The sequence below is a fragment of the Colletes gigas genome, unplaced genomic scaffold (assembly GCF_013123115.1).
Source record: "Colletes gigas isolate AHSC1104 unplaced genomic scaffold, ASM1312311v1 Colletes_gigas_Sc00022, whole genome shotgun sequence".
In the NCBI taxonomy this organism is placed as follows: domain Eukaryota; kingdom Metazoa; phylum Arthropoda; class Insecta; order Hymenoptera; family Colletidae; genus Colletes; species Colletes gigas.
This window is the reverse complement of record NW_025106651.1, coordinates 1,059,505-1,085,433: the sequence shown is the minus strand read 5'-3', so window position 1 is coordinate 1,085,433 and position 25,929 is coordinate 1,059,505. Positions and strand designations below refer to the sequence as shown.

Sequence of the window (25,929 nt, the reverse complement as noted above, 5' to 3'; positions counted from 1 at the left end):
CGTTTTCTCAGAATACCGGCCTCAAATAAGTTTTTATTTACACCAAACTAATATAAGACGCTCTTATTCGATAGATTAGCAACGGCGAACGAATTGTGCTAGTAAACAGATGACGTACGGATAATTGATAGTAACTAATGTAGAACAATGTCATCAAAGTATAAGAGAAACTAGGAGATGTTTCTGACTTTTTAGTTTCACGTTATTTGAATTAAATCGATAAATTCATAAAATTTTAAAGTACCTTCGTGCTAAATGTGTAATTTTCTCCATCAATACGTTATCATTAAATATTCCAGCGAAATTATAATACGTACAATGCGAATACATATCTCTGCGAGAGTATGAGATTAAATGATTTTAATTAATTTAAAATGAATATAAATGACCATCGTTGCGAAACTGTTCGAAGTAATTACAGATATTTCATGGAATTTGCATCAGTGTTAACATATTATGCAATAGAAAATTACGTAGGAATGGAAAAAATGACAAGACAGAAAATATCAATATCATTTTTAAATTCTTTTTCCAACTAAACTGTGAGGTTAAAAATAAAGAAGAATACAGTAAAGAGAACGAAATTTTTAACTAGAATGACAAAAACCAGGTCTGCCAGAGAAATTAAATTACTCGATATTAATTAAATCAGATTGTATGGATTATCTTCTCCATACTGTTTCAGATTATTACATGAAGCGGTGTACCAGTGATACATTATTACATATTAAAATATGAATTGAAACGATATAATGTACGTAATGTAAACATATGAATATAATATTAACTTTACTGCCATATTAATAACAAATTAACTATCAGGATGATCGATTGCTTGAAAAAGTAGTAGGAATTAATTGTACTATATTAAATTTGAAGTTCTATAAAGACCTTTTCTCCAACTTGACATATTTTAAGTCCTATCTTTCTTAACAAAACATTTACAATTCCTATCAGTCTTGCAATGAAAAACAAGCAGACCTCGATCGCGGAGCAACCATTAACAAACTATAGTTCGTCGCTGAAACCTTATCAATTCCACGGGATTCACGTACCGTCCGATTTTCGAATTATAATTGAAATAAAACAAATCTCCTAGCACGGTATTAATTTGCCCGCACATTTTGTACACCTATAATCAATTCTCGGCTATACCACTTTCGTATGTGTCCCGTCGAGCACAAGCATATCCGATTTATCTCAAAATCGAAACGAGAACGAGATAGGCGACGTCGACGAATGGGAACGAGGAATCGCGCGTCAACCGAATAAACGGCGTCCCAAGCTAACAATTATTGTTCCGCACGATCCAATTATAATTCCAATTTTCGCGCTGTTTGCGGTTAAACACGAAAGATCCGCGATGGAGATGCTTCGTCTCTGTCGTCTGCATCGGCCAAGCCCGTGGTATTGGTAAACTCGCGAAAAATCGACGAAAGTACCATCGAATCGAGCTACGAACACGATTCATCGATGAATGGAAAACGTGTTTAACATAGGAAACTATCCAGATACTGTTCAAGATATCTAGAGAAGAACAAGCTGCTCTAAATGAATATTTTAAAGAAGAAGAAGGACTACTTTACGATGTTAGAATAGAAGATTAATTACGGGCAGCTGTAAGTCACCTCTTATTACTGCTTGAAACTTTAAAGTCGTTCTTCTGCGAACCACATTTCTCAAACTGGTTGGCAAAGTATTTCAGGAATTACTTTCGTGCGCTCCTATAATCAATCTTAATCATTGACGTATAATATTGTAGCTTGACTAGGTAGCAGTGTATCGAAGAGATCGTTTGGAAGATAAACGTGAACTGTAAACAGTAGATTAAGATAAAGAATAGAATGAACTTTATGTACCAATTTAATTTCAACCCCGGTAATATTAACTTGTGGATATCGCGATGAATAGGTTCTTTGATATGGAAAAAGTAGACGGTTGGAAAATGCAAAAGAATTGCATTCGAAACGGTGAATTTATGCAGGGAATGATACCCAAATACAGTTTCTATTTGCACGTGTATGGCATATTTCAAAATGGAACACACTTCAGTCATACTAAATCTATCACGAATGGAGATAATGTCGTGTGGGTATCTAGCTACTGTGATACTAATCCGTGGTACGTTTATTCAAAATAAAAACCATGGATCGAATATGTCAGTTGAAAGCATAACGCCCCAAGAAAGTGTAGATATACATTAAAAATTTTCAACGATTGATAGTGTTTTAAAAATTCCGTACCTTCGCGACGGAAAAATAAAAACGTATGAAAATTTCGGATTTGATGGACAAAGTGACGCGTAACTGGGACTCTCGGAAATAGGTCGTCGAAAATAATTCCTGAATTTGTTGGAATCAGGACAAATCTCTTGTAAGGGAGGCAACTTATGAAATTCCAGCTTTTAATGAGTTTTTCTTCTAATGATATTCTCATTTGGTTCCTGAGAATGGTACGGGCACAATTATTAAGGGCGATTCGAATATCTTCTCGTTTAACAGGACCTCTTTTGTGTAGAAATATGGTCGATGGTCTGGGCTTTCCCGATATATTCGTTATTTTCATCGAATAAAAAAAATGTATTATAAATACGCTGCAGTTTTTGCGAATCCCATTGTGGCTACCAGATCGGGAGACCCAGAATCAATGTTTATCTTGCAACAATGACTCGCTGCCAGAAATATAAATAACACGTTTCGACTTTCATGAATACGTATACAGAAATGTTTCATTTAAAGAACTATGAGTCCAGAATTAACTATTTTCGTGCATTTTCGCAGTTAGCGAATATTTATCAGCACTTTAACAAAAACTGTCATTATTCCATTTATTAATATAGACTATATAGTAAGTCTAGAGTAAAATGTATTCGTAAACAGTAAGAAATGTTACAGTCATTTAATACTCTTCAGCGTAGAATGAGTCGAAGAATTGATCGTATCAAAAAATATTTGGCGTAAATTAAAAAGAAAATGGTACACGTATTCGTTGCGACTATTGCATTTGAAAAAAAAACTGAGGTCACAAAACGGTAAACCTTGTTATGCTATTCAATTTTGCTGTGTTTTTTTCCCGCCATCAACGGAAAAAGAAGCAACGAGGCGTCGCAATTGCGTCGTTCACCGTGTACAGTTAATGCCCGCGTGCATTTAACAGAATTCCCGAGGTATCACGGGCCATTAAGCGTGGATTTCTGGTCGGTTGAAACCAAGATTCGATCGGGGATGTAACCTCCCAACCCCTCAGTCATGCTCCACGACCTTAGCTATTTCGATGACCAGGCGATTCAACTTATTTAAATGCATGCTACGCCGTTATGTAAATCCATAATGGATCTTTCTACGCGAGTATCACGGCGAATCCCAGCGCGAACGTGTGGGAGCGTTGCATACTTAACGCTTGCTGGGAAAACACGTTTTGCAAAGCGTCAATGCACCGCGATCGTCGATCGGTAATCTCAACGAAAAAAGAAAAGACCTACGTTCTTCCTTCTAATACGTTGAGTTCTGAATAATACATAAAACTATTCTTTTTATCGACAATTTATAATTCATGGTGCTCGTTTCTATATAAAATTGGCCAAAAAATATTTTAATGTAGTGTAAATATCGGTAGTCTACTTAATACTTTTTATCGACAATTCATGGTGACCGTTTGTATATCAAATTGACCAAAAAATATATTAACGTAGTGTAAATATATAGTATAGTGAATATTGAAAAGAAATCATTGTTTTGCCCCGCATTAGAACCCTTATTGTGTTATGAATTATGTCTTTCGAGCGAAAGGGATTTAATAGTGTGCTCTATCGGCCCTTTGAACTTTATATTTTCCCTTCTATTTACCCTTTTCATGCGTCTTCAATCGTATTTCAAGCCATAACTTCCCGAACCTTGGTAACTCACAGAGAAACGCAGCGAATAAAAGCGTGGAGGAAGCTTCCGTCGAAGAAGTGTCGAAGAGTGTTTACATGTTGTCCTTGTCTCTAGTTTAAATCTACTTTCTTTGTCAGTTCGCTCTTAGCTTATGTTCACAGCTCGATGTAAAGCGTCAGAAGTGTCGTTCCCCCTTTGGAAGTCGGACGTGAGATTTGCTTGTTGAACACAGCTTTAAAAGTAGTCAGGAAGACTATTTTTACCCTTTGAGAATTTAACTTACTGTATGCTGTAAATTAAACAATTAACTGAAGCTCACAAATCTTTTCTACTTCTGTATAATCGGTTACACCAAACCTGAGATTCTAATATTACGAAGATATTTAACTTTCTAAATGCAATCTGTCATTTCTTAAATATCACTATGTATTTAATAAATAACTCTGTGTAATTTTAACTTCAACGTCGTCTTTATAATTAACGATGAATTTGTAGGAACGAGTTTTGTTTATGAAATCATGCAGATGCGTTAAATGGAATTACATATATCGATCCTAGTTTCGATTTTAGTTATGTTATGAAAATAAGATACTGTACAATACCGTTAAATCGCCTAGAATAATTTCAACAGTTTCTTCTTGATAACAAGAAAGGAGTTCCTTGTTTTCAGAGCTTCTATTAATTTTAAGCATTTCATTTATTGGACTTCTGGGAGCACGTCTGTTTATATCTCCGCGGGCGCATCTAAGATGGAGTTCGAAACAAAGTCAAAAAACTAATTAAGCAAGAAGATACGAGATAACTTCGAGGTAGTTCCAGAGACGAGAATTCACCAGAATTCTGTTAGACGGTATGAAGAACGAGATTGTTTTACTCGATGGAAACCTGTTGTGTACTTTCGACGAAGCGGTAGGTAATAAAAATCAAGCATAATTAAACGGACTGTTACTCCGCGGATGTACAATTATTCGAGCAGTACCCGCGTTATTATTTGTAATTTTCCCGTTCGACGATATTATTAGCTCTCCGCTCGTCGGACTAATTTGTATTAATGAAAAAACTTTGACCGTCGAAAAGTTTACGGGACGTTCCAATTTTAAAATTTCATTCGCCAAAACGTTTATTAGAACATTACAGAAACTTTGACGATTTAACATTTTAATTTAAAAACATGCGGTCGAATTCCATGGTTAACGATTGAAAATCTTTCCTTAAATTATATCTGATTTTCCTGAATTTTCTATATCAAATAGTTTTGATAGCTTACACTTGAAGAGAATGAGAAACAAACATTTTCACTTCCAATGAGTGTAAAAAGAAAAAAAACGAGCATTTCGAGGGTCGACTTATCAGTATTTTTAATGGCTACGGGAGTTATCGAATCAATCAGAGCTTCGTTAGCCCGAAATTCCGGCAAATTCCGAGTTAACGCGGATCGGTTATCGTAATTAACGCATGGTCGGAATTAGTAACTCACTGGGTGCGACTTCGCCAAATATCAAAGCTTCCCTGGCGCGGTACGATGCCCGAAAACCGGAAGAGGGTTACCGCAACCTCGTTAGCTTAACGATCGTACAGACTTCCGGGGAAACGTGCAACTTAACTCGAAGGAAACTTGGGTTCGTCTCGTTGCCGAACACTGCGTCGGTAAACGATAATGAAACGCTGATTAACTGGCTAGTCGTTCAATTTGATTTCCATCGGTAATGGCGGGAAATGAAACGCTCGCAGAGCTCAATATGTCGTTTCCTGTAGACGAGCGACGGAAACCTAACAGCTCCGAGTCTGGATCGAGTCCGTCTTTCCTTGATTATTGATTGATACTAAATTACCGTAGGGAACCGACATCTATCGCCTTAAAAATGTCCGAGTTTTTAAAATTTATGCCTGCTACGTAATGGCGAATATTAAGGATCCGTAGAATGCACGTTCGGGATTAAAATCTTCGCTGAGTTAGCCTTTTATAAAGCCCTGAAATAATCGTCTTATCGATGGACCATTCGTTTTTCCGCGAAATCAAGAATTCCGTATTGTTGCATTCGTTTTCACTGAGAATGAAACGCTCGAGTTATACAGGGTGTTCGGCCACGCCTGGGAGAAATTCTAATGGGAGATTCTAGAGGCCAAAACAAGACGAAAATTAAACGTTATTGACGTTTAAAGTTCCTCCTGTAGAACGACTATTTCCAAATAGAAGCGCGCGAGCGATAGTAGTTCTCACCACAGACGAGGTATACGTGTAGACCTTACACACAATGTATTTTTTTTTTCATTAATACGCATTGTTTGCATCTTGAAATATTAAAATCCTCCAATCCGTTCAGAAATTATGATTTTTTAAACATATGCATGGAATTTCAGTAGAACATTTCTGTTATAGTCAGACCTTGTATTTTCGGTAATGAATTTTTTTCTCGGAAGTGCGTAGGATTATAGGAGTGTGTCTATTGACCACAAATGCTTGTAATTGACCCCGAAACCGGAAAGAATTTTTTTTAGAACGATTTAGAATTTTTTTTTTGCCGAAATTTTTTTTTTTTCATAAAAATTCGTTTTTCATTTTTAATAAATTTGCTTGACACTCTACAGAAAAGTTGTCTAATACTTTTTTGTAGGTACCTATGAGCTCTACTTTGATACTATAAATTTCAATGAGATCCATTGATTATTGTAGGAGTTATGGCCGTTTGAAGATTGGGTCATTTTTATGGGGTTTTTCTAATTTTACTGGGTCAACGGAAAACTTTTTCAATATGTTTAGAATTTCTACATGTTCTCCATTAAAATACGCGTTGTTTGCCTTTTTAAACATTAAAATCCTTCAATCCGTTCAGAAGTTATGACGTTTTAAAGATGTACACGAAATTTCGGGGACTCATTTCTGGCCTTACACCATATTTTCGGTAATGAATTTTTTTCTCGATAATACGTAAGAATTCGGGGAAATGTCTATTAAATAAAAATTATTGTAATTGACCCCTGCAACTAAAAATAATTTTTTTAGAACGATTTCAAATTTTTCAATTTCGGTCGGTATAAAAAACATTAATAACTTTTTAACGAAGCCTGAATCAATAAATTGGTATTCTTGATTTTCGTCTTATTTTGTCCTCTAGAATCGCCCATTAAAATTTTCCCCAGGGTTGGTCAAACACTCTGTATATTACATGAAGTTTCAAGTTTCGTCTGTTCTCGACGAAGATTATAACTATTGCATGCACGATGTTGATTTTACTTAAGTACTCACCTCGATAACGTAATGGAGGCCCGAAAGCGTCATTCTTGCCACAGAATCTTTCCGTCTTACCGGTTGTTGCCATCTTCTCAGTGTAACCCCCTGGCAAAACAATTATTATTAATTTTGAGAACACATTTTCACCAATTATACATAGAAAATTAAGCATACTATAAGTGCTGTTGTAGAAAGTACTACTCCTGGCCCATCAACAGAACTACAAGAAAAGCGGATAAAACGTTCAAGTTGTCATTTGTGTTCAATAAAGAGACGTGTCTTTCAGATTTGCCAAAAGTATAATAAAAATGTATGCAAAGAATATTAAAAAATAATTTGTAGTGACTGTTTAAAATAAAGGAGCATTGTATACTTTGTGTTTGACATTATTTGTAAAATAATCTCACCTAATTTAGTTTTCAAATTTTTAATATCTTCATGTATTTCTATACTTATTTTACTATAAAACAATTGGCATTTTAAAGAATCTGTTGCATGGTAAGTGGAAGAGAAAGATGGCTATGATGAGATTAAGGGATAATCTTGCTCTCGACCTATGGTTCTCGTTGTACTTCAACGACTGTTAATTACAAATATAATAATCGCGTAATTTAGGTCAGTTTACCGCTGAAGTGGATATCACGTGTTATGCAGCACTCTGTACATGGAAGGAGACTTTTCGCGTTATTAAAGTTCTTCAAAACAGTGTTGTAAATATTCGTCGACCGACGGTGGACCGTAAAACAGTCATTTTGTGGCGCGTTTCTTCGCAAGGCCATTGCCAAACTTACAAACATTGTTGGTCGCAAAAAATGAGTGGAAGCGTACTTCGCTCTCGATTACGAAACTTCGCGAAGTGTGTCGCGTTTCCGTCCCGAGGAAGTTTTAATGGAAACTCCACCGAGAACTCAATATTTGAACGAGATACGTGTGCCCCAGGCGAATTAACTGCTTTATTTCACGAAATGTCAAATATCCTGTGTATCGTTTGTCTTTTAAAGAATTTCGGAACAAATTACAGAGATACAATATACGACTTTTGTTAATATATTACGTAAAAAGGTGGCAACCGTTCCTTTTCGTCGATATTTCAGAGTAATAAAAATCACTGACAACGTTGTTCAGTTATTAGTCACAACGTTTCAGATTATGCCATGAAACCGCAGAATGAAAATTGTGGGAACGAAAATATAGATAAAAAAGTGCATATTCGGTTGGATCTAATATAAAAATTATTCTGGAAAATATTTACGACCTATAAAACGTAAAACTTTAATTACGTTTGCAATTGCAGAGAAAACTTTGTGCTAGCATGAGAATGATCTGAATACACTCTCGACAAGTTAATTCGTAACTCTGTGATATTCTAAAACATACTCCAGTTTTAACGAACTCTATAACATCCAACTCTGGGGAGAGTTGCCTAATGCATTTTGTTCGTTCGAATCGTACCTTCTTAATTCTTTCATTATTACCGAATATAAATTAAAAGTTTAGATAATAATGTACATAAAAAATAAACTGCCTTCTATTTATGTACAGAAAATTCTGTTGAGTAAATATGGAACACATGATGAAGTATCTTATGTCTTGTAGAGCGTACGTTTATTATCGCGACTCTCCCTTAATTATTTTTAATATAAGGTGTGGAGAATATTGTGCCTTTGCACGGAAGAAACGTCTGAAGAGCAATTAGCAGTGTTTGAAATTAAAGTTATTGGGAGAGAAATGCTCCCTCAAATTTGTCAAAGGTTTAGTTTCCAACTGCGAAAGGTTAATAACCGGCGAATTTACCTCCGGCACATCCGTGGTATCTGGCACGTCCCTTGTAATATCAGGATCCGGTGGTCTGTGTTCCGGAACAAGGGCGCCGTACTTCCTCGATGCCATTCTCCGTCTTCGATCCAACCATCTTTGTCTCTCCGTGGCCTCCGTCTCCTCGTCTACGCCGAAGAATTGTGCTGTTTCGCGTCTGATGTAGCTGGAACGGAAAATAAAGTACCGTTCGTGTTGTTCGATCGACGAAATCCCTCCGCCACACATTCTCGCTGTATTATTTCATCGTGAGATAAATAGAAGAGGCAAACTGGCCGTGTTTCAAATTAATTCTCTGATCGAACAAATACATATAATATTTTCGCGTTTAAAAAAAAGATACACAAAACTCAAAATTTGTAAATAATTTAATCGAGTCGTTAATGCAAGGAATATTTTACAAGTCAAAAATAAATAAAAGAGGCAAACTGGTCGTGTTTCAAATTAATTCCATGATCGAACAACTCCATATAATATTTTCGCGTTTAAAACAATACACAACATTTATAATTTGGAAATAGTATAATTGAGTCGTTAATGCAAGGAATATTTTACAAGTAAAAATAGCTATTAGCACTAATAACGAAATTGAGTAAATGTAGTGGTGTTTAAATTTGCTGCGATACGATTACATGTAATCGCAAGATAATTACTGTTCAATTACGGCGTAATCCTAATCGTAAATACCGAAAGCGTGTAATAACTGTCTAATTGTCGTGTAATTGTCGCGTGATTACGGAGCAATTATAGTGCGACTATATGTAATCCTACCATGGCAAATGTAGTCAAGTTACCCTTTGACCGAGTTTACTTAACAGTATATACAACTCAAAAGTATCATATCATGTGGAGCAGTAACTTGAAATTATTTTCTGCAGGCAGAAAAGAAATCCCCTATCCTTGATCTACAAAGTAATTTCTTCAAGTTTGATATTCCACAGTGCGATGATTCTTCGACGTCTCTGCTCTCGACAGCTACGTTCGCCAGAACCAGGATACATTTTTAAAAACGAACTTACTTCCTGATAGTTTCTGTGCGACTCATGGTCCTCCTCAACCTGGGCCTCTGGGAGCCTGGGGTGCTGGCAGAACTGGTAACCTGGACGAGTGGTCTCGGTGCAGTGGGCGCTGACGCGCTCCTGGTGATGTTGGATCCTATTCCTGTTCCAGCAACGGTGCCAGCGGCCACCAAGGGCACCGTTGCTGTCGTCGTGATCGTCGTAGCTGTTGCTGCCTCCGTCGCAGCCGGACCAGCGCTGCCCACCGGATACAAACCGATGCTTTGGCCATTTTCTCCATCGGGACCGTTCGTGGAAACCGTCGACGTTCCGGTTGTACCGGATCCTGGCGATTGTTGCCTGCAACATTCGTCGTAAATCGTCAGTTTGCGGGGCAAAATAGAATCGTTGCTATTGGCTAATATTAAGATATACACGAAATTATTAAAGGAATGTTGCTAGATCGAAGTTATCGAACTGGGTTTTGTGCACTTCCAATAGTCTGATGAAAAAGTGTTTCAGGCAAAAGTTAATCAGTTTCTGGTCACCAACAAGTTTAGATATAAAAAATGTCAGAGAAAATTTTTGTATTATAAAGAGCCAAGATCATTTTCATTTTTAAAAATAGCATTGCATATTTTTTGTTTTATATTATTGTAACTCGTGTCAAGACGAATTCAAGGATCTGGTACACCATTGCACGACGAGGCAAGAAGTTCCCCTTCGACTGATTACAAAAAAACGAGTTTTTACGAAAAACTTATTGCAATGTATTAAATTTGAGCTGAAAATCTTGAAATATAATAAATTTAACAATAAATTAGGAGTGAAAAAGTAATTACATTATTTCCTAGTAATTTTGTATCTTTTCTCAAAATCGGAACCTCTAGCCCCGGTCTGCCCTATCTGAAAAATTGTAACGACAGTTATGTACCACGCCCTGTATTTCCGTAATATGCTCCGCCGTTTCTGAACCCTGTACAGATAAAATCGACGAAATCGAGCACTCGTGGATCGTTTATTTTGGCATCCGTTATCGCGGTAGAATCGTAGGAGAACCGGGCCGCGACACCGAATTTTAACGCAACGAGATTGCACCATCGTCTATTATCTCGGTTCTTTCAGCAAGGATCTCGAGTGGAGAGCGATGAAAAAAAATCTGTCGACACGGGGTCACGTACCCCTTAGCGGGGGATGGCGAAGCGCGCTAAAGAGGCTCTTTCTGCCGCGGTCAGATCGGAAAATCGCGGCGACGGTGAAACGTTTCCGCGGCTGAATGTCCGCCGGTTATAAGCTCGGCGACGTAATCCCGCCTGGGCAAAGGAGAAGAGAGGAACTATAAGCTCTGTCCGCGCTACCGAGAGCTCCGGGAGTAGCCGAAAGTGGCGACTTAGAGGCACCGTGTGTACAGGATCCCTATGGAACGCGGCAAACTTTTCAATTTTATCTGCCTCTCATCTATTCATGACTCGCCGGTTTCGTGTCCCGGCATTCTTTTACGGGATTCCCCTGGAAAACGGGGGTGGCTCGGACCCCGCCGAGCCTCGACAACAATCGAGGACGCCGGAAGTCCAATAATTGTTACTGCGGAGAGGAAGCTGCCGAAATAGAGGGCGACCTCTTCCGTAAGAAACTTTCGGTCGATTTGAAGTTACGCGGCGAGTGTAACTTTTTTCTCCTCTGCCCGTGGAAATTGCATTACTCAAGGGGGGTGAAAAGTGTAATGTTTCGTTCGGCGAAGCGTATTGAATCTTCCATTTTCCAAAGGCGAATTTCGTACCGGTTCCGACGTCATCGACGTATATTTGCGAGGGGTTGAAATCGAATCAATTCTCGGCGACTTCCAAGAAACAAATTGGAGCTGTGAAAGCGAAAGCGAAAACGAACGAAACCATAAAGAATCGTATTCGGAATCGATGGAATCCCCGATTGGAATGAATTCGCTTTAAACTTTCCACGTTCGTAGATGTAAGCCAGTAGGGGGAGTAAGGAGAAGCGAAAGTGAGGTAGAATTAAAATAATGGTAATTCAAAAGTTGTATAAAAGTTCTTTCCATTGTTCTCAATGTTTAACTATGATATTTAACTCGAACCTCAAATCATTAACTTCACGGAAAGACAAGTAAAGGAAATTTTTATTAAGGGGGAAAACCACTGTGACGACTGATAATAAAGGCAATTTTCAAGAATTTTTTTACCGTAATTATGAAACTTTCTCTGATGAATGTTTAATGTTTTCGAAAGTATATTTCTTGGACTACTTCTTGTAAAAATTTCATATAAAAATATTGATTATTACAGCCATAATAGGAACCAGTGTGAGAGGTCTAAAAAAATTTGTTGGAAACGGGTAGACGTGTTATTTTCACTGCAAATTATTTTCGCGAATTTTATTTTAATATTTTAGAGGTTCATTCTTAAAAATCCAAGCATTGAAAAGAGGTAAACAAAATTTCGATTTTTTCAATCCTTAACAGTGGTTTCCCCCCATAAACCGTTACTTTTGAACTGATTTATGTAGAAAAATTATATCAGAAATTTTTCTCGATTAGAATGTTTTCTTTCCTTGAGGTTCGGAAAGTAAAAACTCGGCTTTGGAATCAGGGACGTCTAAAAATAAGTAGAGCGCAGAATCAGTGATTTGCGCGATCGTAAAAGATGGATTTCAGACAGAAACAATGAGACGACGACAAACATCGACATAATTGTGTCTCGTGACAATAAAACTCTAATATCCGGCCGCGGGGACAACGTGGGCGCGATGCACGGTTCAGTTTTCCGAGCGAGAATGTGGAACGTACGAATAGAGAGTAGAAAGCGGAAGGAAATTGGCGGTCGGTCGTCGAGTTTCCCAGCAAATTCTCTTTTCTGTCGCTGGAAAATTCCCCGCGCCGTCCTTCTGTATTTAGATTTTTTTTCCATCGGACCTGGTAATTTTCCCTTTGCAGAACAGGATTGCTATGCTGAAATTCTCAACCGGCGAGTGACACAGCGAACAATTTATCTCTGTCACGGAAGACCATATGGAAAGAAGAGTATAAAAAAGAATAGTAATCGAAACGTACTGGTTTGAGTACAAGTTACGAATAAAGTTAACGAAAACTATGTTTTAGTACAATACAAACATACAGTTTTATTCAGAATGAAATGTTTTTCTTTCTACACTTTCAGGATAAAAGAAACAGAAAAATCACACATTAGACGTTGCTTTGTACATTATTAATATTTCTATTTTATTTAATAATTTCAAACTATAATAGAACAGACGGTGTTCCGTCCGGTCAGCTCGGGGTTTTCCGCTCGTTTATGGTGCCAGAAAAGGAACATTGACTTTGTCGAAAAAGTCTTCGAACATTCCGCATCTGGCAAATTTCATCGTAAAGCATTCAAGCGCTTTAGCTTTTCGAAAGTGCAAGGCCCGAGTTGACCGACCAAGGGCTGCATTGTTCCGCGGGTGGCACGGTCCTCTACAACAACCGTCGCCAACTCATGGAACAATGCAGCCATAAAACGTCTGTAACGCACGTGTAGCTAGGCGTAATTCGGAGTCCCGTTTTTTCCTCGGCAAAATTAACGGGGCCTTCGACTTGGGGAGGAAACCTCGGTCACCCTCGTCCAGGGTGAGATGGGACTCTTCCTCCTCCACGATCGCGCGAGGGAGGAGTTTCCTGGCCAACGGGGCAGGAAAATCGATCCTCCTCCCCCAAGTCGATGGCCAATCGATAAACGGAAAAAGTCAACGCGAATCGGTTGACGAACCCCCAAAATCGCGTCTCGGAGGGGGTTCGAGCCGAGGAGAAAACGGGCTCCGGACACTTCGACACTCGTCGCTGAAACCTCAGACAACAACGATCGAAATCTCACTCGTCGCTAAAAGTTCGAAGACAACGGGCGAAATCTTCTTTAACTCGTCGCTGAAATCTCAGACAAAAACGTTCCAAAATCTGCAGTTCCATCGTTTCGGGAACACTCGTCATTCGATCTTCGAAGAAATCGCAGCTTAGAAAGTTAAATCGTCTCGTGAACCATTCGTTGTTTGAAGATCATTTCGCGAAACCTCAGCTCAAGCGGTTCGTGAGCAACAACTCGTTATTCGACATCAAAGAGAACATTCGGATTTCGATTCGAAACAATCCGGCAATTCAATAGTCGCTCAAGATTAATTTGGCGAGCGACGGCTAGGAACCCGCGTACCACGAAGGTTAAGAGGGCCTTACAACCCCTCAGAGTTTAAAAGAAAACTCACGCGACTACCTGGCCAGTACCGCCGCGACGGTACGATTCAGACGGAGAACTCGAAATATTTGTATTTATTGGAACTATTTAATTGTCCCAAATGATATTCTTTTCTATCGTTTTAACACCATAGTGCGACAGTTGCGTAGAAAACTCTGTATAATCGATTATATACGTTCTATTTTCTTTCGTCACTCGTCTGTAACGATCGGTGTTGAGGATAACTTGACAAGTATGACTTTTTGGACGCCTTGTATGCACATAAAAAAAAATGTGCAACCTTTGTTGAAGCTTTTGTTCGATACATCTCGTCGTTCTGAAACTATTCCGTGAAAAAGGAAAATTTGCATTTTTTCAAGGGATGATCAAACGACCCCAATGTATTATTTTATTTGTACGATGGTACCACGATGTACACAGTACCTTTTTGGAATGAAATTATCGAATTATTGAGTTTTCTAATTTAGCGATCGATCGTATCGTCGGAGAAAATAGATGTTTTCAAGATCAATGGAGTCTACACGAAGGGTAACAAAGTAGTTTTCTATTTGGTTTTCATATTTGAAAGGGCTATAAATGGACTACCATCAATATGTAGCATCAGTTCCATCACCAGTGGTAGTAAACTAAATTACAGGTAGAAATGGAGCAGTCACCTAAAATGCTGGAAAAGTCGGTTACTTCGTGTTACATCCTGTTCACGCTCGAGCAGAATACAAATTACCCCGACAGAATTCCAATATTTTGGGACGCTAGAATTTATTTCTCATGGAGGTGAAATTAACACTAAATCAGCGCCTGCCGATAGAAAATTTGTTGCAAAAAACGAAAAAGGTCCGCAGTAATTTTAGCGTACGTTTCATACGTCGAAGCATCGTATTTATTTTCCGATCTATAAGGAAGAGAAATATTAAATAAAATACTCTTCAATTAAAATAATATTAAAGTAACGTGCCTCTTGAATTCACAACTCGTGTATCAAGTTCCAATAATTCCACGATATTAATATTCGATCGTTGATTATATGTACGAAACCATGAATTTATAGAGAAAAAAGGAAAATGGTGGCACGTTGGCAATATTTCACAGCTTCCTAGTCGGGAAAGGCTGCGTATCGACCGCAAAAACGTTCGGTCGATATTTTCGCGTTGGATGCAATAAATACGCCGTTAGAACCAGGCAAAAACCGAAGTTTCTTCGCTGGTACGGCTAGTTTGAAAAGGGACCGCGAAAAATAACGACAACGACACCGTTGTATTTTACCAATATCGCAAAACTGAGGGGATTAAAATAGGCTTTTGTCTTCGTTCCTGTCAATTACGACGCACGTGGCTTTTCAAGTTTAAAAATCTGTCTCGATACAGCCCTTTGGGAATTTTCAGACGTAAATTGTCTCGTTGCGTGCCTTTCCCGTTGAATTTTATATTAAAACAATCCGCGGCGAGGTTTCCTTTCGAATTTCCATACATAGCGACGTAGAAATTCGCGCGACAAAAAATTTACCGTGCAAAAAAATTTACCGAACAAGCAAAATAATCTGCAATAGTTTGATGGACGTTTTCGACGCGATACCTTTTACAACATCATTGAAAGCAAAGTTGAATCTTCTTATTTTGTTATTAATAATCCGCGCGGAAAAAGGACTTGACGTTCTTTGTCGTTTAATTCTACGACCTTTCTGCGTTTGCGAAAATCAAACTTCTAAATACCTACGGCTCGATCAAACTTTCGGTAATAACGGAGTTCGGTATTAACTTTTGCAAACACATCAGAGGACTAAAACTAATTAAAACCAGTATACTTTTTCCCATTATTTTGCTCGTTTAATATCACGCGAAAGGTGGAAATTAGTTTATCGAACGAAAAGAGTTACCGTAATCGGTAAATTTCAAGTTCCTGCATCGTATTTCGTACTTCAGTTCCCCATCGAAATTCCAGCTGTGTATCGATATCGATATCGAGGAATCAATTTCGGGGATAATTGGATAGCATCCGTGATACTAACGAAAGTCTAGTGCCATAAATAGATTACAGTATAATTAGTCGTCTCCAATTGCTGTAAATTTGTAATTACTGACAACGTTGTAATGTTCCAGGCACGAATTCCCGACTAATAAACAATTCATTTCTATAAATAGAAAGATCAGGATTTCTTTCAAGACAAAATACTAAAACAATCTAGAAAATTACGTAGAAATTCAGAAAACAACTAATAACATGGCCAGAGTGTTTCAGAACACTGAAACAAGAAATTTTATTCGTGGCAAAAGAAATTAAATTAACTAATAGCTAATAGACAACTATTTTCTACCCAGCTAGAAGATAACAAGATCGATGTGGAACAGATATCGGCAAAACCACGATCGATGTTTCCCCCAACATCGTCGCAAGTAGAAATAACGAGTTTCGGTCTGACACATCGGTACAAGCGTGTGTCTACTCCACTTGTTTTCAGATTCGACTTTCTCGAAAAGAGAACCGCGTAATAAACTTAATTCCAACGCAGACTCTAGATTCAGTCTCGTTAACACCTGCTGTATTTTATGGCGCAGGCCTGCACACAACGCGTAATAATCGCTGCTATCGAATAATTTGATGTTTCAAATAGTTTCGCCGCTCGCAACGAAGGCGCGTTGATAAACTAGCTGTTAACTGCAAAAGCTGGAAATGAGCATCGAGGTATCTGCATTTAATTTCCGGCCCGCACGACCGTAACGAAACGAGACACGCTGGTTCCTGTTTGCATCGAGCTGCGTCGACGTATTTATGTCGAAACTTAAGCAGATAGTCGCGGTTCAAGTCCGAGCATTCGACTTCTCAACGTTCACGATCGAATCTCTGCACATCTGCCCCGTAACGCATAGTTTCTTATTATATTTCGTCCAACGATTCGACCAATACTAGAATTTTTCATCTATTCAGATTTATATAGAATTTATTATTTTATTCATTAGCCCTTTGCAATTCGTTTTCACAACGTTAAAATATTTTATTACATTTTTAAATTACGTAGCAGCGTTATACGTGCAATTAGTTTTAATTCTAACTTTTTTCTCGTCGATTGGAACAATAGGAAAACGCATCGTCCTTTAAAGGAGCCTCAAAGAAAAAAATAAATCTTCCAAGAAACACTGGAAGATGAATATAAATTAAAAACGATCCAAAGTGGTTACGATAGAGCTTTAAACGTTGGTATATCGCTCGAATATTGATTATAAAATCTGGAATAGATAATTTCCCATATTTTTTTCTAGACAAAGGTTCTCTGAGCCCCGCAAAAAGCACGACGGCGCGAATCAGCCGTGAAAAACTGCGGGAACTTTGATATTTTTGTCTTCCAGCGTTGAAGGCGGTGTTTTATCGGTCGGAGTTTTGCGTAGCTCGACCCTGGGTTTCTTTGCGCGCTGGGTTTTGACGAAGAACGCCGTTCTAACGGCTTAAACCAAAGATTTTTCACCGGTCCGCGCGACAGAAACGAATGGACGAGCAAAGGTTTTGCACCGGACAGAGATATTAAGCTTTCAGATTGTTGCGCGTTGTTCGTTAGATTAGCAACACGAGGGACAATTTATAAGCAGCACGAAGAAGAAGAATTCGAATGGTTCGGCGAACGACGAAGAACGTCGTTCTCTTTCTTTTACGAAGACGAGTAATTAGGATGAGCGCGACATTGAAGTAGAATCCGAATCTTAAAGCAGGATTTATGAGAAGATAATTATTCTTTTCGGAAGCCGGAATGCTTTCATGAGAGCCGGAAGTTGCAAACAGTGTTAATCACCGCAGGTCGCGACGGACTGAATAGCGAGAGTAAGGAAATTGGATGTACAAAGACTTTACAACGAAGTAAAATGACTAAACTTTTTTTCCTTTGAATCGTTTATGCTGGACTTTTGCAGAGAATTTAATTGTTCGGATTTCTTGCTACGATTTTACGTTTGTGTCTTCCATGAAACTGATATTGGACAATATAAATCAAGAATTACTTATAATATGCAATAAATTAAGGGTTAAGAAATGTTATTAAATTAATGATGCATAGTACTTCGAAAATATTTCATTTGAATATCTTTTTGTCTACGAGGGAGAAGCGTAGGTTAAAAAAAAAACATATAAAACCGAACATTGACCTCAGCTATGTTTAATTTTTTTCGAATTTATAGGATTCTGTAGATAGTTTTAATTAAATATTTAATTCGCACTTTTGTATTTTCTTTTTCCTCGTTAGTATTGTACAAGATTTTCTTTCCTCTCTTCCTATACACATATTTCTACACCTATTTGCTCTTTCTTATTCTAAATTAATGTTCTTCGAATACATGTATTACCGAAAGGGAATTTCACTATTAATAAAACTTACATATCTTTCGATTACATAAATCTGGTATGTGACGGGCGTAATTAGAATTAACCTTCAAGCATACAACTGCAATATTTTTTAGAACTTCATATATTGCAGTTTTCCATTCTTTTAAATCTAAATTTTCATGTAAAAACCTCTAACATTTTAAAGTATTTACAACTTTTTCAGATTTCCGTGACCGTCATTTTTAATTATTTTTTACAAATTTCGTTCATACTTAAAAGATATTGTATTAAATACCACAAGCGATTACTTGCACTTTTTCTTATTGAAAATATCATTTTTACATGTCGAAACGATCACGACGTAAACGTAACAATTCATCTACTTTCATTCCACAAAGTAATTATAGTTTTTGCAACGAGTCGTTTCAGAATATTTTTTTTCCATGAAATACAACTCAAGAACTTTTCATTTTCGTGCGATAAAACCCTTTTATCTTTTATCAATAAAAAGATATGATTTTTTGAAGAAAATTAAATTTCTACAAGAATGTTTCATTTTATCTTCCACTTTTTGATAAATATCTTTACTGTACAAACTCATCCAACAATTTAATCTGCACAGTGTTATTCTTAAATCTTTAGCGTATCGATTAAAAAACAAGACACTTGAATCCATGCAGTATAGTCCGAGTTGCGTCTCTACGTAATAACTATTCGATTTCAAATACAATTTATCGTCAAATAAAATTAATTACAGATTAGAACGAAAAATCTTTGCACCATTGACCGTCGCTTGACAATCTTTCGAATTTCTTATCCGAATCCTCAAGTCGAGAAACAGCTGCACCAAGGTAAAAACACTCTCCAAGAATTTCGTTCCCTCTGAATCTGCTCGCGAGTGCCCTTGCTCGCGTAATAGCGTCACTTACGGTCGAAACCCGCATTTATTTTGTACTAATTATTCAAAGAGGGCCACGCACCGTGAAAGGATATTCTCATAGGCTATTTGCCCGATACATCTACCCTTATTACCGACCCCCAGTCGGCGGTCTGGCCGTAATTGCGTTTCGCTTGGCGGCTGAAAAAAATAAAATCATCGAGCGTGCACAGGGGTCGTCGTTAGTGTTTCGCGGCTGAATAAAACGGCGCTCGACGAAATTTCCGCGCTGGAAAGGCCGTGGCGTGTGTCTTCTTCCCCGCGGCCTGTGTGTCAATCGCGGCGCATGTCACCCGCGCAAGTTAAAAGGTAAATAGGAAGAAAAGAGCGGCATGTGGGTCAAGTTGCCGCGCGGACCTAGCGCGCAAAGTGCAGTCATTGTTACACGAAGAGGCGGGCAAAGCTCACGAAATAAGTGTCTTTAGAATTCCTGCCAGCCGGAACCGTGGAAAAAAATGTAACTGGAACGCGGCAACGAGGGGACCTTCAGCAATTACACGTCCCCGCCTTTCTATTTCGGACGCGATCATTAAAGCCAATTAACACGCTCGCTTTCGAGCCAAGTTTCCTGCGTCTCGTTACGCTACTCGTTCCTGGCGAGTAATTGCTGATCGACTCTGATCGCTCGAGGAAACATCGCTGGGAGGGGGCGAGCCAAAGACCCGATCGCTGGGGATACGCGTTGAAAGTCAAATACCGTACCTCTGCTCGATAGAATTTGCTCCAAGTTCGTAGAACGCCTTCGAACCTCTGCGTCCCGGAAACTTTCATGGCGAAATAGCGGAGAAACGAATTGGAAATGGTGTAACGTCGGGATCGATTATTTTATTCGATCGATGTTTAGAATCTTAACCCTCCGTTCTATACGATCGCTAGAAATATGCTAAATTTATGATCTCCCCTCAAAGGGGACAGTGCAAAGGGTTAAATACTGCGGTTTCTTATACGCGGGTCGTTCGATAAGTAAGCTTGGTAACTTCCGGTTTGAAAGGGATATGTAGTTCCTGCTAGGCAGGTATATAAATAGCATAGTGTTATCGACGTGTAGTAAATGTCAACTCAATTGCACCATTCGGTAGCATATTACGGGACAAAAGAAAAACAATCGATGCTTCCCGTTTACTACAGTACATTAAAACGATTACGAATGGCTACGAAAAATAGACGACTATTGGAAATTACCTCTCCGCTCTCTTAAAATAGTTTAACAACACGTATTAAAAATAGTAAAATTTCACAGTTTCAAACTAATAGTGTTTTCTCTATAATTGAGCCACTGTTAGAAATGGCAAGGCCTCCCCTTTAAAACGATTTTTCTTTTATGTCGATTCGACTTTCCGTGTAAGAAATATCGTAATTTTAATGAAAGGATTATTTTTCAATTTCCATTATCCTTCTGTTCGCATTACGAAAGTCTATTAACGCGTATTAAAAATAATAAAACTTTAGTCGCATGCTGTTGCGAAGCTGCTCATGCTTTCTGCATAACTAAGCCATCAGCAAAACTTCCTCTTTGAAATTGTTTCTGGTTTATGTTAATCCAACTTTCCATTTTTTAAATATCGTAATTTATGTGACGGAGTAATTTTTTAATTCGACTATCTTTGACAATCGTGACAAACGTGACCGAGTGACGTAATGTTTACTATTTACTACGAGCACGTGAGGTCAATGACCTCGAGCCGATGTCAACAATAAAAAGTAAACAAACTTCGAACCCTTATATCTCCGGAACTAATTACGCTATCGACTTGAATGGGCACTCATTTTAAAGGGCATTTCATCCCCTACCCAATAAATATACCAACTATTAAAATTTATGCTATCTTCCATGTTTATTTTGAAATTTACTTGGTCTGTATACACCCAAAGAAGTTTCAACAATTCCTACTGATCGAAAATGAATTTAAATTTGTACACAGGACGGTTACATAATTACTAACCAGCCCTTTTTCGTAAAGAGGGGAGTTCCCCTAGTACTCGGATACTGAAGGTTATTTTTTAAATCATTAAAAAAATATAGTACTTTATGCCTTCTATACTGTTATATAAAAACCAGTACACTATATATACAAAATACAAAGGTAATTAAAAAAGTACTTACCAAAAGATATAATAATACCATTTACGCGTTTTTTCATTACAAAAATTATATATATAATTTGTACGATACACTAATTTCTAATTAGATGCAACAATCTACTGATTTTTCTAGCTATGTACACGCGACTAGAATATGGCGAAACTTGACCATTGCTTATTCTATCCCTACTATTGTTCATGCAAAATAAACTTGACTCGAAGTGTAGGTTTAATGTTAATGTATCTGTCTGCGTAACAGCAAAGTATATTAACACGAGATATTCCCCAAATGCGCCAACCCCTGTATACGGTTCTTCCACATTAAAATCAGCATCCCTCGAGCCAGAAAGAAATACCCATAAAATTTGCATAAGTCGTAAGTAAGAACCAAGAGGTTCGCTGCTGAATCATTCTATCCACGCGAATTTCGCCCCTCTATGTAAATACCGCGAACTCCCCGAGCTACGAAATAATACTGCTACAGTTTTCCACGGCGCTAAAGCGAAAATGCGAAATATTAACCGCCATTCCGCCACGCAGAATCGTGCAGCGATAGGGTATGGCGCTAGGGCATTATTACCCCACTTTTTCACCGAGCATTCGCCGACGGAACAGGTATTTTTCAACGGATGACTCTTCAAACTCACCCTACGCGGCGTTATCGAGGGTGAGCGGTAAATCTCGCGCGCAGCCACTTTCGAAAATCCTTCTAATTATTGTAACCGACTCCGTGAACTCGCCGTCATATTTAGGAAGCACTCGGTTCGTGATTATAAATTTTATGCTTACACTTTCACCCATCTCCTTCCTGGGGGATGAAAGCTGGCCCATGTAGTCGTCGCTACCCCGGAGTAATAAACTGGAAACACGATGAAGCGACGCTCTCGCGTGGCCTCACGAAACTTCACCCTCCGAGAGACTTCGGTATTAGATCGAGAGAGAAGTTTCCTCGAATTTCACATCACGAGTCTATGATTCATAATTCATGGCGAACAGTGTTATTTATTTATTTTAAGAGAAAACACTTTAGGGGATTGAAAACATTTTTTCTTATTGATTAAAATTCCTGAACCCTTCGAGGATTCTGTCAGTCCTTAAAAGCACTGTTGATTTTAAATAGAATTACATTTTCATGATAAATGTTGTAATTCTTTCGATTTCCCAAATCGATCAAGCAAGTGCCCAGCTCTGTACGACCAATGATCCTACGCAATCAAAATATGGATATACTCGTACGTCACCCAACATTTCGTCGGGTTACGATTCCGCACTGAATCGAACTCCCGTAAATAAAATTTTGCATCGAGCATCGAACGAGGGCGTTATGAAACTATAGCTTTCGAATTTCCTTTTTTATTGCGCATTTATTGACACGGAGCAGCGGTCCAAAATACTGCTGCAACCCGTCAATTTCTCACATGTTTATCCTCCAGTTCTCGCGTACAGTTTTACGGTCCCTGTACACGACGAGGTACAGTTAAAAAGATGCGTTAAGCCCGGGACGCGTTCGTCCATTTTTAACGAAGACACGCTCGCGGCTATTTTTATTGCGTAACAGTTTGAGAGTCGGGATTTCCACGTCGCGGAAATGTACTTTTTCGTTTGCACGGGAGAGTTAAGGGAGAAGTAAAAATGCATTTTTACGCAGCCATTGTTCGTCAGTATCGACAAAAATGGAACAATTTTCGCGTAACGCAACGAGACGAGCGTAGAGAGTTACAAACATATATCGTTGGCAGGTTACTGTCAGTAAAACGGATATTAATAGCTTGACCAACGCGAAATGTCTCAAGTTTTTTTCATGTCACAGTAATTACATTTTATTTTTGTTTTATGAGAATTTTTTCGTGACTATATTTTAGTAATAGAACACCAATTTACAGTAACATATTTAATGCAAACGAAGCAATCGTTTATGAGAATATGTTTTACAATTTATTTGGAATCTTTAATTGGTCAAATTGAAAAGAAAACGATTAAAGGTTTGGCTGCAAACTTATATGGACAGGTTACTCTGCCAGTAAAACGGATATTAATAGCTTGACGAACGCGAAATATCTGAAGTTTTTATCATGTCACAGTAATTACATTTCATTTTTGTTTCGTGGGAATTTTTTCGTAACCATATTTTAGTAATAGAACACCAATTTACAGTAACATATTTAATGCAAACGAAGCAATCGTTTATGAGAATATGTTTTACAATTTATTTGAAATGTTTAATTGATCAAATTGAAAAGAAAACGACTAAAGGATCGTCTACAAACTTATAAGGACAGGTTACTGCCAGTAAAACGGATATTAATAGCTCGACGAACGCGAAATATCTGAAGTTTTTTTCATGTCACAGTAATTACATTTTATTTTTGTTTCATCGGAATTTTTTCGTAACCATATTTTAGTAACAGAACACCAATTTACAGTAACATATTTAATGTAAACGAAGCAATCGTTTATGGGAATATGTTTTACAATTTATTTGGAATCTTTAATTGGTCAAATTGAAAAGAAAACGATTAAAGGTTTGGCTGCAAACTTATATGGACAGGTTACTTTGCCAGTAAAACGGATATTAATAGCTTGACGAACGCGAAATATCTGAAGTTTTTATCATGTCACAGTAATTACATTTCATTTTTGTTTCATGGGAATTTTTTCGTAACCATATTTTAGTAATAGAACACCAATTTACAGTAACATATTTAATGCAAACGAAGCAATCGTTTATGGGAATATGTTTTACAATTTATTTGGAATCTTTAATTGGTCAAATTGAAAAGAAAACGATTAAAGGTTTGTCTACAAACGTGTATGGACGTTTAGTATTATGAGAAATTATTCTCATAAGCCTCTGTGACCTTTACACGTTGCCATGAATTTTTTTGTCTAGACTGTCTCGACGTGGGACCAGGTGGAACGAAATACTACGTCTAGACACTATAGACATAGGGCCGCGAAGGGTTAATTTGCTTAAACTAGCGCTTCTCAACCTTTTCATAACGCGAAATTGCGTAGCGGGAACATCTTCGTGCCCCGAGCGTAAAATTAATAAAAATGTTCGAAGCGTTGTATTTCTAAAATTAAAAAGTGGAACACAACCAATTGATATTCGAAGCATTTTTTTGCGAAAATATAACTGCAATAAATTGAAACTCAATTTAAATTTAATTATACATTTTGTAGAATATAAAGAATATTACTGGAAAAGTGTCGAAATATAATTGTAGTTGCCCTATGCGTCTCACTATATTTACCATTCCTCTGACTGAATTTACAGCGTCAATTTCGAAGTTTAATAACTTCATCTACGCTTTAGTTAAAACATTGTTACCGAAACTTCTGCAATACTTGACAGATGTACTATCGCACAAAATTAGAATTTTAATGTAAAATATGCAAATTCTATGACAATTGCCAGTGTCAGAGTTAAGTGTACTTACGTTAAACAATATTACCTATAAAATTCGATGAAAGATTTCGTGACTTACTTTCTTCAATATGGAACTTTTGTTAAACTAGTTCAAGTAGTATTATTTTGATAGAACTATTTATTGTTCGACTTAACAGGTCGTAGATGGATTAAGCAAATGATTTAATTTGACAACATTATTCGTTTCAGCTGTACTGTTTGTTAGACATGAAATGAAAAGAAAATTTAAGATTATTCATGTACAATGCAATTAACGCGTTCCTAGAATGTAAAGAATTAGCAAGTGTCACGTTCGTTTCATAATTTACATCACCTAATATTGTTAAATCGTTCTCATTTCGTATTTAGTAAGCCTCTGGCGACTTATGAACGGGAGTATACGTCACTGTATAATAACTCTTCCACGTTGATTGTAGGTATTAACATTCCACGCGTTATAGTAAATTAACGCGTAAGGTGTTTTGCCCCTTGTTCAATCTAAAACTGTATTTACATCATGCGATTGCAGTAACGTTCTACGCAATGCGGCTATTATTGCAGATACTTGCAGCACTCTTTAAATTTCAACGATCTTTTCCACTGACTCAAGAAACGTTGAAACGCTCGTAACAAAAAAATCCTTGCTTTCAGTATTATTCGATCTTTGTCACAGATCCATCTCAACGAAACATCTTGACAAAAAGAATGCACTTACTTTTGGTATTATTATTGTCCAATAAATTTGTGCTGTTTCTGCCTGGACAATCGAAGTAAAATCCGTGGGTTAGGAGGTTAGTAGGTTATTTTTTTGCATTTAAATGCTTTTTATCTGTGTTTCCATTTTCTTTTTCTTTAAACTGTGAACCATGGAACACCAAGTTGATAGACACGAACATTTCCAATAGCTTCCGTTATACGAGTTCGATCGAGGTTCTACAGCGTTCCAAGTGGCTTGAAATATTTCTGCCATTTACGAAGAAGATTCTGTTCCACGGAGGACAGCTGGAATATATTTTGCGCGTTTTCGGAACGGCAATTTTG

The 25,929-nt window shown here is 37.7% G+C and overlaps 1 protein-coding gene across 1 annotated transcript in view; it reads right to left on the bottom strand.

Annotated features, from left to right (window-relative positions):
* The window catches only part of LOC122401181 (inactive rhomboid protein 1), a 327,337-nt gene that overhangs the window by 30,186 nt on the left and 271,222 nt on the right, over window positions 1-25,929 (bottom strand). Inside the window, exons 4-6 of the mRNA XM_043403149.1 lie at window positions 9,942-10,280; window positions 8,902-9,088; window positions 7,123-7,212 (exon numbers count right to left, since the gene is read on the bottom strand). Of these exons, the coding sequence (XP_043259084.1) occupies window positions 7,123-7,212; window positions 8,902-9,088; window positions 9,942-10,280 (616 nt within the window). The remainder of the gene's footprint in view (window positions 1-7,122; window positions 7,213-8,901; window positions 9,089-9,941; window positions 10,281-25,929) is intronic.